General features: G+C 31.1%; 2 protein-coding genes across 2 annotated transcripts; both read left to right on the forward strand.

The window, feature by feature from the left end:
* The first annotated feature begins 4591 nt into the window (after window positions 1–4591).
* LOC135959559 (cytochrome P450 6a9-like) lies at window positions 4592–6812 on the forward strand. Its single transcript, XM_065510498.1, has 2 exons — window positions 4592–5792; window positions 6323–6812. Exons 1-2 carry the CDS (start codon window positions 4691–4693, stop codon window positions 6739–6741), a joined length of 1521 nt encoding a protein of 506 aa, XP_065366570.1. The 5' UTR covers window positions 4592–4690; the 3' UTR covers window positions 6742–6812.
* Window positions 6813–9890: 3078 nt separating this feature from the next.
* Window positions 9891–11829, forward strand: LOC135959558 (cytochrome P450 6a9-like). Its single transcript, XM_065510497.1, has 2 exons — window positions 9891–11161; window positions 11226–11829. Exons 1-2 carry the CDS (start codon window positions 10057–10059, stop codon window positions 11642–11644), a joined length of 1524 nt encoding a protein of 507 aa, XP_065366569.1. The 5' UTR covers window positions 9891–10056; the 3' UTR covers window positions 11645–11829.
* Window positions 11830–14579: the final 2750 nt, after the last annotated feature.

Genomic DNA, 14579 nt, shown 5'->3' on the forward strand with positions numbered 1-14579 from the left:
TTTTTATGAAAAAAAATTCGGGTTAAAATATATTTTTCCCGATTTTGACCCATTGTAGGTCCAACTTACTATAGCCTTATATGTAACATCGTTACAAAGGTCATTGAAATATCTATCACCAGATATCCTTATTGTCTATATTAATGACGTAGTAATCCAGATATAGATAAAAAATAGGCCAAAAATCGAGGTTGTCCCGGTTTATCTGAGTCATTTGTGGCCCGATTTTCTCGAGCCGGGAGAATTCCCGATATATTTATGTATCAATCATGTTTGTAAGTTATTTGGAGGCTACGGAAAGTTGATTTCAACACACAGACGGATAGAAGGACATGGCTATATCGACTCAGCTATCTATAACGATCTAGAATATATATACTTTGTGGGGTCGCAAATCAAAAATGCAGAAATGCCAATCATGGTTTTATAATTGCTTATAAAACAATGGCGAAAAAAAATTTTCAATGAAAAAAATAAATTGGAGGAAACGAATTTTGGTTAAAAAATTTTGTTTGTGAAAAAATCAATTTCATCAAAATTTTTCACCAAATTTTCAATGAAAAGTAAGAATAATGTATTCGTTTGTGCCGAATCTTGTATACCCTCCATCAATAAGTTGATTTGGCCTTCTATGGGGACTTGAATCTGTTGTGGACCGAATAGTACAGAATTGCCGAACAGTAAAATTATGTTGTTATCAGTGAACATTAGTATTTCACCAGATACGCCGTTGTTTACCTATAAATCAGCCTATTAGGGGGCCAATAGCAACCTAAGTTGAACTATAGCGGATATAATGATGTACAGTGGTTTAGAAACTTTTTTTTTGGGAAATAATTCGGTATCTCGCGAACATTTCACATGTTTGGAGCTGAGGGGCTTTTGAGTCGATTTACGCTTGTTCAGGCTTCCTAGCGATAATGGGGGCTAGTGCATAACCCCCCAAAGTTGGTCACCTCGGGTCTCAAATTTTTTAAAAAAATCGCCAAAAATCCATTTATGATCCGAATGGTCTACAAAAAATACGCGTACAAGTGTAGGTTATCTCTATTAGTTGAAGAGATATTCAGGTTTATTGATTTATGTTTTTTAATTTTGCTCGATCTTTTTATAGTTTTTTAGATATGGCGGGACTACGGAGGGTCGAAATTAATTTTTGAAATATCAGCTATATTGGCGATAACATTCTAAATGAAATAAAAACAACTTGCTAACAGTTATCTTTTCCCTATAAAAAGTTATACGCATCCAAAATTGGAACTTGTAAAAAGGGCCGTATTTTTTACGTTTTTTCCCAAAAACGCCCATATATTTTTGCTTTTGTAGAAAAAAATTTTAGCTCCATATTTGTATAACCCCATATGTTCCTTAAATACCTGCTAAGTGTTTTTACTATCACATGGTAAATAACATTACAATATGCACTTTTCTGAAAAAACACAGTTTTTGGAACACATATTCCCCGTTTTAGGAATTACGGTATTTGAAAATAAAAAATGGCAAAAAGTCTAATGCCATTGATTTAAGGACATTCGAGTCTATATTGGTTCCAAATTTTGTTATGATATCTTTAACTGTTAAAATTTTACATTAATTCAAATTTTGTATTTTTATTCATGGAAAATCACCATATTGTAATTTTTTTAGTTTTTAAGGTAAATGACTTCCCAAAATTTTACAAAATTATTCAATTTTATTAAAATGTCAATTCCCAAGTACTAAGATTTTCAAAAATATCAAATACTTATATAAAAAGCCTTTATTTACTCCTCAGAAGTTCCACAAACCTTGCCCGCTTTGACAAATTTGTACGTTTTTTTCATATAATGCATACAAAATGTTATTAACATACCAGGAAGCTGAGCAAACGTCAACTCGAAAACACCTCAGCTCAAAGCATGTGAAATTTCGTAGCAATATATCCAATAATTCCCAAGATGCCGAATTATTTCCACAAAAAAAGTTTCTAAACCACTTTGTGGTGTAGGAAAGTTATTAGATGACTTTGCAAAGTTGCAGTTTTGTGGCAGTTTTATAGAATATTATCTAAAGGCGTTCCAAATATTGATGTTCGCACTTTTTTGAACAGCTATTTGAATTCTATGGTCTTATTTTTATTGGTTTTTGATTTGAAATAATCTACAAACTCTCTTCTATTTATAAAAGTCTAAAACCCCTAAATTCAATTTAACTTAAAAAAATAGGGATCATTTTTTTTTTCACTTTAAAAATAATTTTATTTCTTTAGAAAAATAATCTTTGATATTTCTTTTCATGAAAAATTACTGCCTTTGTCTATACATTTCCTAATATATTAGCTAGAATTTATATTGAAAAGAAAATCAAAAATTCCAAAAAAAGAAATCCAAATTGACAAAATTGTTGCCGATGCAAATATAAAAAAGGTAGTTTTTCTTTCGTTAAATAGATATCAAATATATATTTAAGGTATTATGACAAAACATGACATAATTCAAAATAAGTCCTGAAAAACCTATAGCTCATATATTTTTTCATTGCCCAGCTTTAGAGTTTGGTATTAAGAAGTGTCTTGGAATATAAATTTTTTAATTTTTATGCTACCTGAGTTCTCATTCAAGATGAATGTTAAAAATTAAACATACATTTTAAAGTTCCGGGTAAATGAATTTCCAAAAACCACTTAAAATATCGAATTTTCCCTCGCTCTTCATACGAAAAGTTTTTGTGAATTAGCTGATGATCAGTGTGTAGGATCGGATGAAAGCTGTGTTCAGCCATGCGAAATGTCTTGGAGAGACCCAAATGGTTTCGTTTAATGTTTTCTGTCTCTCATCAACTGTTGAGGACTTCACTAAATATTCACTAAATGTATCCAATTCAATACAATTCCAATTTTAAGTCACAGTTTGACAATTTAATGCTTCCATTCTTCTCAATTGTATGGTCAAAGATACTTGAACTCTATCTGTGTTCTCATTTAAGTCAAATATTAAAAATTCAATTAAAAGTTTAAAGTCATATTTGTAACCAAAAACCATTCAAAATATCCAATTCACTCTCCCTTTGCATATGAAAAGCTTTTGTGAATCAGTTGATGGATCAGTGTATCGGATGGGGTCACAGTTGATCAACGCTTACTCAGTGTAAAATGAAAGCATTTACACTTGATAACTAAATAATTTCTAACTATGAGATGGAATATTGTAAAAAGATACCAAATATAAAGCTCTCTTGGGTTCACTTATATATTTGGTATCATTGAGCTAACTACAGCACAATGATGTAGAAAGAAAAAAAGTAACAAGTAAAAAGTAGTAAATTAATGAAGTGGAATTGAATTTGGTTTGAGATTAATAAAAAAGATTTAAAATATTTAGTAGGTGGATTGAGGATATGATGTTTGGCGAAACATATTATTACGAAATTGTACTTGAATTCAAATATAACGATTTTAAGGGCTGATTTAAAAGTAGCATAATGCTTTCAAATGACAGTGCTGTAATAGCAAACTGTAACATATCTGTGGGCATTGTTAAATAAAAGCTTTCAGTTGATTTGATCGTAATCGAATATTCAGTTAAAGAACATTGTAGAAAGAACACCACAGATGGCGTATGTATTAGTAAGATCTAGAATATTCGAATTTTGACAGTTAAAGAACAATCTAGAGTGCAGATGGCAGTGTTAGAGGTTGCAGTCGTGAGTGAGTTTATCAGAGACGCTATTCAAATAAACATCAACTGAGTGCCTTAAAGTGTGCTGTGTTATTAAATTGAATTCGTGTACATTATAAAGTGTGTCTTTATTTCTGCGAATTTATAATCGTGTATTAAAAAACACTGAGTGACTATTTAATTCTGTTGTTGTACATTTTAAATAAATAAAGAGTTGTTACAATTTTCAAACTACTAAACGGCTTTTATTTGCAATCAAAAGTATCCGGTTTATTTAAAGGAATAAACCAAACGTTTTGAAAAGGTTAAAACGTAACAATATTTTAAAGTTAATATAAACTTTTTGGTTAAAAATAAATTAAACTGCTGAGCCGAATCTTAAAAACCCTAACTAGGAAAAAAAGAAAATTTTTGGACAAAAAAAAATTTGGTGGGTTTTCGCTTTTATCTCTGTTTTTGCTATTAGCTCTAGATCTGTGTTTCTAGAAATATACAACTATATGTGGTCTAACTCAGCCCTTTATGGAACTATTTTAAATACTAACATTCTCAGGAGCACACTCGAATCGATCTTGTTCGTTATTTGGAGGTTTCGGAAATTTTATGTCAACAGATAGACGGATATCGCTAAACCGTCTTACTATCTATAAAGATCTGAAGTCATAAATAAATATTTGGTGAAGGGTATACAAAATTGTAAAATAAAAATTCGGGTGAAAAAATTTCAAAATTATTTTTGGCAAAATCTCAATTTTAGAAAAGTGTTTGCTTTTGTGCAACGTTCCCTACGTGCAAATATATTATCTCTTGCATCACCCTAATATTTGTTTATCTCAGTAGTAAAAAAAAACATTTAATTGTCTAATCAATTTACAGTAAAACATATAAATATTTCTATCTTAATGATAGTATAGTTATTAGCAAACAAGTAATTCGATAAGTTTGATAATATTCACTCATATTCTCCAAAAAAATGAATTTGAAATTAGTTTATTTCTAACAACTGCGGAGAACGGTCGTTGTCGCACAACAACATGTCGCTGTTATCTTTTCTTTTAACAACTGTCAGCGGTCTGCTAATCGCTCTATTTCTACACTTACGCAGAAAGCTGACCTACTGGCAAATGTTGGGGGTGAAGTGTGAGGAGCCTCACTTTATACTGGGCAATTTAAGAGGTTTGCAAACCAGCAGGGGTTTCCATGAAATCTGGCAAGATTATTATGATAAATTCCGGGGTAGCGGACCATTTGCGGGATTTTATTGGTTTTACAAACCAGCCGTATTTGCATTGGAGCCGCAGTTAATAAAAAATATTTTAATAAAAGACTTTCAACATTTCACCGATCGAGGTTTCTATCACAATGAAAAAGATGATCCCTTATCGGGGCAACTGTTCCTGTTGGATGGCTTGAAGTGGAAGAATATGAGAAATAAATTATCGCCCACCTTTACCTCGGGTAAAATGAAGTTTATGTTTCCCACGGTCATTAGGGTGGGTGAGGAGTTCATAGAGGTTTTCGATAAAATGATGAAGGAACAGCAAAATATTGTGGAGGTTAAGGAATTACTGGCCAGATTTACCACAGATGTTATAGGCACTTGTGCTTTTGGCATTGAATGCAGCAGTTTGAAAGATCCAAATGCTGAGTTTAGAGTGATGGGCCGTAAGGCTTTGGTGGAGCAGCGCCACAATCGTTTGGTTATTGCCTTTATGGCCAGTTTTATAGATTTGGCTCGCAAGTTGCATCTCAAACAAACGCCAGATGAAATAGAACAGTTTTTCATGCGCATTGTTAGAGAAACAGTGGAGTATAGAGAACAGAATAATATACGGCGTAATGATTTCATGGATATGTTGATTGATTTGAAAAATAAGAAATTGGTTAAAACGGAACATGGTGATGAGCTGACCAATTTGACTATAGAGGAAATTGCCGCTCAAGCTTTTGTGTTCTTTAATGCGGGCTTTGAGACTTCGTCAACGACCATGGGTTTTGCTCTGTATGAATTGGCTCAAAATGAGGAGGTGCAGGAAAAAGCTCGCCAGGAGGTATTGAGGAATTTGGAAAAGCATAATCAGCAGTTTACCTATGAGTGCATGAAGGATATGACCTATGTGGAGCAAATAATGGCAGGTGAGAGAAATATTAAAATAATGAAACAAATGAGAATAATGTATATACATCACTTTAGGATTACAAAAGAAAAAATTTAAAATTAATAAAAAAATCGAATTTTTTTTGGTGAAATTTTAAGTTGTTTTTAAATAAATAAAATATATATAGCAATGGCGTTGGATAGGTCTTTAAAATACCTTTCATTTGATATACAGTTTGTTTATGTACTCAACTTATTATGCGAAATATGTATATATTTTCAAAAATCGAGGTAGTTGTGGGTTTTTGCTTATATTACAGCCATTTATGCACGGATTTTTATGATTTTTAATACCAAAATTTCTAGAAGTCTATTTGATACACTACTATAGGACTTGAGTCCTTATGGTGTATACGGCCTTCTGAATGTTGATTTAAACTAACATACTGAAATCGCTTTTGCAACTTTCTTATTTATAACGATTCAGATTTCATTCAACTCATTGTGAAAATATTAGAAACAAAGCATGTCCAACAAATTTAATTTTGTATACTTTGATTTCTTCCAGAAACCCTTCGCCTCTACACGGTTCTACCCGTACTCAATCGCTCGTGCTTGGAAGACTATGCAGTACCCGGTCATCCCGATTTTGTGATTAAGAAAGGCATGCCCATTATAATACCCATTGGTGCCATACATCGTGATGAGAAATATTATCCCGAGCCCCTTAAATTCAATCCCGATAACTTCTCTGCAGACAAGGTGGCCCAAAGAGATTCGATATTGTGGCTGCCCTTTGGCGAAGGACCACGCAATTGCATTGGTTTGCGTTTTGGTAAAATGCAAACAATTATTGGTTTGGCTATGCTCTTAAAGAATTTCAAATTTTCCGTGTGCTCTGAAACTGAAATTCCCTTAACTCTTAGTAAAAAAAGTTTTCTTTTGAGCACCGAAAAGGGTATATATCTGAAGGTTACTAAAGTGTAATAAGTTATAAATTGCGTATTTAGAATAAAAAAATAAAATGTTGTCATACTCATGTTTGAATGTATTATGTATTCATGCAGTGTATTTTAATTATAGTTTGTTTATATTTTCTTCAATTATTAAGCTTTTCATAGATATTTTGTTTGTTATACATGACTGGCAAAATTGATCGGAATTCAAGTTCATAAATGTATCTGATTGCATTCGTTTGTTAGAACATTAATATCTATAATTGTGGCTGTATTATCTTTGTAAACAATTTGTTATATTAAAGCTTTTAGAGAGAGAGTAACAAAAAGCTGTTTGAGAAATACAAACAAATGTTAAAGAGAAGAATAAAAACAAAGAAGTGAAGGAGAGAGAAATGTAAACGAAAAGAAGCAAGAAAGTATTGCCGGTCAAGCCCGATCATATAATATCCTACACTGAGTTAATAAGCAAAATTATTTTTCTTTTAAAATTTAAATAATTTATTTTCGTGATTGATTTTTGGAATCGTTTATGGCAAAAACCAGTCAAGCAACAATTTATTGATTTGGAGTAAAACAACCTAAAAATTCCTTATACAAAATTGAAATTTGTTTCTATGATAGTTATCCATTTGTGTATCTATCTAAACATGAAACTTTTTTTTATCTGTATTAACATATATTTGAAAAAATAATATAAAGTTTTCATTTGACTGGTTTCAGAAACAAACAACCATCACTAATCTAAATTTTATACAAGAAACTTCCAAAGTAAAATAAGAAATGAACTTATTAAAGACATTAACATCATATTTATTCGTTTTACAGTGCATTCTGCTTTCGTTGTAGGCCATTGAAAAATATTTCCATAAAACTCTTCATATCCAACCAAATTGAGATTTAGAGCTTCGAAATATTTTATTTTATTCACATTTTATTTTATTCACCTGCAACATTTTTGAAACAAAAAAAAAATAGATTAGGGCCTTTCAAGCGCTGTTACTTGACTTCTTTCTGCACTAAACACAGATTTATCTCATTTTTTCTGCATTACAGGGTGCAGTATTTAATTTTGTTTGCATTAAATGATACTTTTACCTTTAAAAGACAGTAATCGCTCAATAACTCAATTTTGGACTTTTTGTTGCTTGACAGGTTTTTTAAATAAATGATTCAATTATGCACCGATTGCTATGAGATTCGGCCGTGTGATTTATTTCTAAATGAAACTTAATTTTATTAAATAATAAGTGGATACCGACATTTTTATGAGATTTTATACTCGTTAAAGTGATTTTTGGAAGTTAGATTTAGAGCTTAAAATTAGAGCTTATAAATATTTTATTTTATTCACATTTTATTTTATTCACCTACAACATTTTTGAAACAAAAAAAATAGATTAGGGCCGCTGTTACTTGACTTCTTTCTGCACTAAACACAGATTTATCTCCTTTTTTTCAGCATAACAGGGGGCAGTATTTAATTTTGTTTGCATTAAATGATATTTTTACCTTTAAAAGACAGTAATCGCCCAATAACTCAATTTTGGGCTTGTTGTTACTTGACAGGTTTTTGAAATAAACGATTCAATTATGCACCGATCGCTATGAGATTCGGCCGTGTCATTTATTTCTATATGAAACTTAATTTTATTAAATAATAAGTGAATACCGACATCTTTATGAGATTTATGCTCGTTAAAGTGAATTTCGGAAGTTTGCTTTATATGGGAGCTATGACCAATTGTGGATCGATCGCCATGAAATTAAGTCGTGTTATTTATAACTCTACGAAACTTATTTCAATTGTTTTCTATGTGGATACCGACATTTTTATGAGATTTATGCTTGGTAAAGTGAGTTTAGGAAACGGAACTTATATGGGAGCTATGACTAATTATGGACCGATCGCCATGATTTTATGTCGTGTTATTTATGATTCTACGAAACTTATTTCAATTGTATTCTATGTGGATACCGACAATTTGATAAGTTTTATGCTCGATAAAGTGATTTTAGGAAACGGACCTTATATGGGAGCTATGACTAAATATGGACCGATCATCATAAAATTAGGTGACAGGACATCTGTATGTATAAAACATATTTCGAGTGAAATTTGTGTAGATACCTAAATTAATTAATCATTTATGACCGATTAAGTCCTATTTCGGTAGGACATTTGTATGGGGGATAGGTGAAATAATGCACCGATTCCAGTCAGTTTCAATAGGCTTTTTCCTTGGTCAGAATAAATTGTATGTGCCAAATTTTATCGAAATATCTTCAAAATGGCGACGTGTACTTTGCGCACAAAGTTTTGTTGCTTGACTGGTTTTTGAAATAAACGATTAAATTATCATTCGATCGCTATGAGATTCGGACGTGTGATTTATTTCGATATAAAACTTATTTTTGTTAAATTATATTTAGATTCCAACATTTTTTTTAGAGATTTTGTGCTCATTAAAGTGTTTTTGGGAAGTAGGCCTCATATGGGAGCTATGACTAAATATGGACCAATCATCATAAAATTAGGTGACATGACTTCCGTGTGTATAAAACATATTTCGAGCGAAATTTGTGTAGATACCTAAATTAATTAATCATTTATGACCGATAAAGTCCTATTTCGGTAGGACATTTGTATGGGGGATAGGTGAAATAATGGATCGATTTCAGCCATTTTCAATAGGCTTCGTCTCTGGGCAGAAGAAATGTTATGTGCCAAATTTTATCGAAATATCTTCAAAATGGCGACCTGTACTTTGCGCACAAGGGTTTGTTGCTTGACTGGTTTTTGAAATAATCGATTCTATTATGCATTGATCACCATGAGATTATAAAGTACTATTTCGGGAGGAAATTTTTATGGGGGCTAGGTGAAATATTGGAGGTTTACATGACAAGTCATTCAGACGGTCGAAGGGAACCTCCCGGCTATGGTGGTGTAGAGTATAAAAATTAAACAAAATTACTTTCTTTTCACACATATGGGTGATAAAATAACAAAATATATGGTTCTCATGACTTAGGTTTTTGACAAGAGACTTAGCTTTTTGGCTCTCAGTTTCTTATCTAGTTGTTGTCTAGAACGTAGGAATGGAAAATTGAATACAATTAAACTTTTTCCAATACGACATATTAAATAGTGTTTCTCAATTATATATTTTGAAAATCTAATCTATAAAATACCTAGTTGAAGATCAACCATTTACTTATCCATTCCTGTTATACTTCTTTAAACAATATCAGCTCTCTGCTTAAAATAAATAATTTTGTTTAAATACATTTTTCGGTTTTGTTAATTTGAATATGTTTAGTTAATTATCAAACCTAGACCGCAATGTTGATATCGTCAATTTTATTGGGGTGTTTAGTCACCCTACTTTCGTATTTCATAGTTTTCATGAACAAACGTTTAAATTACTGGCAGTCTTTGGGCATAGCCAGTGAGAAACCAAATTTTTTGTTGGGAAATTTTACTGGTTTAAGATCAGAAAGATCTTTTACCGAAATATGGTTGGCGCATTACAAAAAATTTAAAGGCACTGGGCCGTTTTCGGGTTTCTATTGGTTTAGCCATCCGGCTGTATTCATTCTGGATACAGAACTAATGAAAACTATATTGATAAAAGAGTTTCATAAGTTTGCAGATCGTGGTTTCTTTCATAATCCCGAAGATGACCCCTTAACCGGGCAATTGTTTATGTTGGATGGTGCCAGATGGAAGAATTTGAGGCAAAAGCTAACACCCACATTTTCATCGGGTAAAATAAAGCTGATGTTTGCCACAGTCAAGAGAGTGGCTGAGGAATTGGTAATGGCTTTGGAGAAAAAGTCCAAGGAAGAGGCTGATAATATAGTTGAGCTAAGAGATATTTTAGCTAGATTTGGCACTGATGTTATAGGCTCTTGTGCCTTTGGCATAGAGTGTAATAGTTTAACTAATCCCGAGGCAAAATTCCATATAATGGGTAGACGTTTGATGACCGAACAACGTCACGGTCAGCTGGGCAATGCTTTGATCTTTAATTTTCCCAAATTTGTAAAAAAATTACATTGGAAAATGATACCTGATGATATTAGTGAGTTCTTTATGGGCTTGGTAAGGGATACCATCCAATATAGAGAAGAAAATCAAGTCAAGCGCAATGATTTCTTAGACATGTTAATGGAACTAAAAGATAATCAAGTTATAAAAACTGAAAATGGAGAGGAATCCACCAAACTAACTTTGGGGGAAATGGCAGCCCAAATGGTTTTATTTTTTACAGCCGGCTTTGAGACCTCTTCAACAACTCTAGGCTTTAGCTTATATGAGTTAGCCAGGCATGAAAACATGCAGCAGCAATTAAGGCAGGAAATAAATGAAGTCTGGTTAAAATATGAGAAAAATTTTAACTATGACAGCTTAAAGGAAATGATCTATTTAAATCAAGTTATACAAGGTAATTAAATAAAAATATTTATGGAAATCTAATAAATTTTAACATTAATTTTAATAATTACTAGAAACTCTACGTTTGTATACCGTGTTGCCCGTTTTAAACCGCTGCTGTTTGGAGGATTTTCCTGTACCCGGTCATCCTAAATATATCATCAAAAAAGGCATGAATGTACTTATACCTGCCATAGCTGTCCACAGAGATGAAGAGTTTTATCCTTTAGCCAACGAATTTAATCCAGACAATTTTCTGCCCTCTAAGGTTTTGGAACGTGATTCAATTTTGCATTTACCCTTTGGAGAGGGACCCCGTAATTGTATTGGTTTGCGTTTTGGCCAAATGCAAACCCGTTTGGCATTGGCTTTTTTGGTGCAAAATTTTAAATTTTCGGTTTGTGCTCAGACTCAAATACCGCCAGTTTTCGATAAAAATTCTTATTTTCTGGGTGCCGAGAAGGGTGTTTATTTGAAAGTTGAGAAAATTTAATGGTGTTTTTTTTGTGTTTTTAATTATTTCAAGTGCTATTTAAACATATGTTCAGCATCATGAAATGGTGTGCATAATTGTTTGACTATATTGTGTATTCAATAAATCTAAATATATTTTTTTTTATTGTGAGCTCATTCATGAGATCATTTTTAATGTATTGGCTGTATTGTAAAGTATTTTATTGAGAAAATAAAAGATGTTTGCTAAAAAATGTATCAAATTATACTTTCAAATAAAAATTTAAACAAAATTTAAAAAAATATTTTTTATTTATTAGTGAAAATTCTATATTAATTTTTTTTCTTAAATTTATTTAAAATTTTTTTGATTTAAAGTTTTTTTTTAAATTTATAAGTGAAAAAATTGTTTTTGGTAAACAAAATATTCGGGTTAAATAATAAGTTTTTCCGATTTTAACCCATTTTAGGTGAAATATCTGTCATAAGATATCCATATTGTCTAATTAATGACTTAGTAATCCAGATATAGATCAAATATAGGTCAAAAATCGAGGTGGTTCTGGTTTTTTCCTTATAGTTCAGTCAATTGTGGGATGATTTTCTCGATTTTAAATAGCAACCGGACCAGGTCTATGCGGATATATTGATGTATGAATCATGTATGAAAGTTATTTGGGGGCTACGGAAAGACGATTTCAACATACAGGCGGACAAATAGACATCGACTCAGAATATATACATTAGAGTGACAATCAGTTGTATGGAAAAAAATTTTTTGTTAAAATTTTGAAGAGTGCCGGGTGGCCTAAAAGTGCTGTTAATTTTCCCAAAATATATAACATTTCGCTATCTTTTCATTAGAAATTCCAAATATTGAAAAATTTGACATTTGACCTTCACATTTTAAGAGTTAACGTCTTCCGATTTTAGTAAAAGTATCAGACTATATTTAAAATTACACGGGCTATAATATTCGGAACAGGTTTTACTTAAAATTGATAACAGTAAGGAAATTGGGCTCATTCGTCAAAATAAAATTTAAATCGCAGGTACGGAAAAAATGTAAAAGGCATTGACATAATTTTTTCATATTTTTATTCCCTATTATGATCTCAATAAATCCCAATATGATGATTAAAAAATTCTGAAATATGTTTAACAAAATTTTTAAAAATTTGAAAATTGAGATTCGAAATAGCCGTTAAAAAATATTTTCATTTGGCCATTTTTTTGAATAGGTTAACGGTATCCTACGAAGACAAAAACTCATACACAAGTAAATACGGATATATTTTTACGGATTATTATCTCGAAATATGTTAATTTTTTCCTAAATTTCTTGTTCGAGTGGCCTAAGACGAATTTTTAATAACTTTAAAATGTTTGAACCAGATTTTTGTCATTTATATTTCATTACAACGATAAGCGGAAATTTGATTTTGACTCAAAGTTTTCAAACTGGCACCATCTGATATAAATAATTGTCCTTTTAAAGGACTATCTTTAAAGAAACCACGATCTTTATATAGTTCAATTTTGTCATAAATTATAGGAAAAGGGAATGGTTAAAATTTTGACTTCAATCATAGATCTTTAAATTGATACATTTTTGCTGTAGATGTTTATATAGTTAAATTTTCGGTTCAGTAGTAGGTTTAGGTTCAAGAAATTTATATAGTTAAGTTTTTGCTTTTTGATCGTGTGTTCAATTATAGCATCAACAATAGGTCTTCATAGAGTTAAATTTTTCCTTCAATCGTAAGTCTTCAGTATTAGAGTTTATTGGAGGTCTTTGTAGAGTCAAATTTTAGCTTGAATCGTAGGTTTTTGTATAGTTCACTTTTAACTTCAATTGAAGGGGTATGTAGAGGTCAATTAAAGATTCAATAGTAGGTCTTAATATGTTTAAATTTTAGCTTTAATTGAAGGGGATTATATAGCTAAATTTAAGCTTATACGTTACAGTTTAAGGTCTTTATAGAGTTCAAGTTAAATGAATTAGTTTTATCTTGAATAGTAGGTCTTTATATAGTCAAATTTTAGCTCTAATCTTAGGTATTTATATCATTAAGTTTTAACTTCAATTTAAGGACTTTAAAATAGTAAAATTTTAGCATAAATTGTAGGTCATTATTTGGTTCAGTTTTAGCTTCAGTCTTTTTATACCCTTCAACATGAGGGGCAAGGACATATACAACTAGTTTGTCATTCGGTTTGTAATTTCTACATTTTTCATTTACTACCTACCCCACAAAATATATATATTCTGGATCGTTATATATAGCGAAGTCGATATAACCATGTCGGTCTGTCCGTCTGTATGTTGAAATAAACTTTCCGTAGCCCCCAAATAACTTACAAACATGATTGATACATCAATATATAGGAAATTCATCCGGCTCGGTTGCTATTTAAAATCGAGAAAATCGGCCTCCAAATGTCTGAGATATAAGGAAAAACCTGGGACAACCACGATTTTTGGCCTATTTTTGATCTATATCTGGATTACTAAGTCATGAATATAGACAATATGGATATCTAATGATAGATATTTCAAACACCATTGCAACGATGTATATAAGGTTATAGTTGGACCTACAATTGGTCAAAATCGGGAAAAATATTTTTTTACCCGAATTTTTTTTTTACCAAAAAAATTTTTTGTCATAAATTTTTTCACTAATAAATTTAAATTTTTTTTTTAAAAAATAATTTCGAAAAAATTTTTTTTTTTTAAATTTTCAAAAACAATTTTGAAAAAATAATATTTAAAATTTGTATTTTAAAGTATAATTTGTTGAAGGGTATATAAGATTCGGCACAGCCGAATACAGCTCTCTTTCTTGTTAAAGTTAAGTTTTAGTTTCTATTGAAAGTCTTTATGGAGTTCAATTTTAGCTTCAGTTGTTGGACCTTATATGGTTTTGATTTAGCTTCTATTGTAGGTCTTATCTTTAATCGTAAATTTATCT

The sequence above is a fragment of the Calliphora vicina genome, chromosome 5 (assembly GCF_958450345.1).
Source record: "Calliphora vicina chromosome 5, idCalVici1.1, whole genome shotgun sequence".
Lineage (NCBI taxonomy): Eukaryota > Metazoa > Arthropoda > Insecta > Diptera > Calliphoridae > Calliphora > Calliphora vicina.

Bases quoted from the DNA above. Each gene is read 5' to 3' on its own strand.
- LOC135959559 (XM_065510498.1), top strand. From the start codon at position 4,691: ATGTCGCTGTTATCTTTTCTTTTAACAACTGTCAGCGGTCTGCTAATC. The intron at 5,793-6,322 runs GTGAGAGAAATA...GATTTCTTCCAG, and splicing joins TGTGGAGCAAATAATGGCAG to AAACCCTTCGCCTCTACACG.
- LOC135959558 (XM_065510497.1), top strand. From the start codon at position 10,057: ATGTTGATATCGTCAATTTTATTGGGGTGTTTAGTCACCCTACTTTCG. The intron at 11,162-11,225 runs GTAATTAAATAA...AATAATTACTAG, and splicing joins TTTAAATCAAGTTATACAAG to AAACTCTACGTTTGTATACC.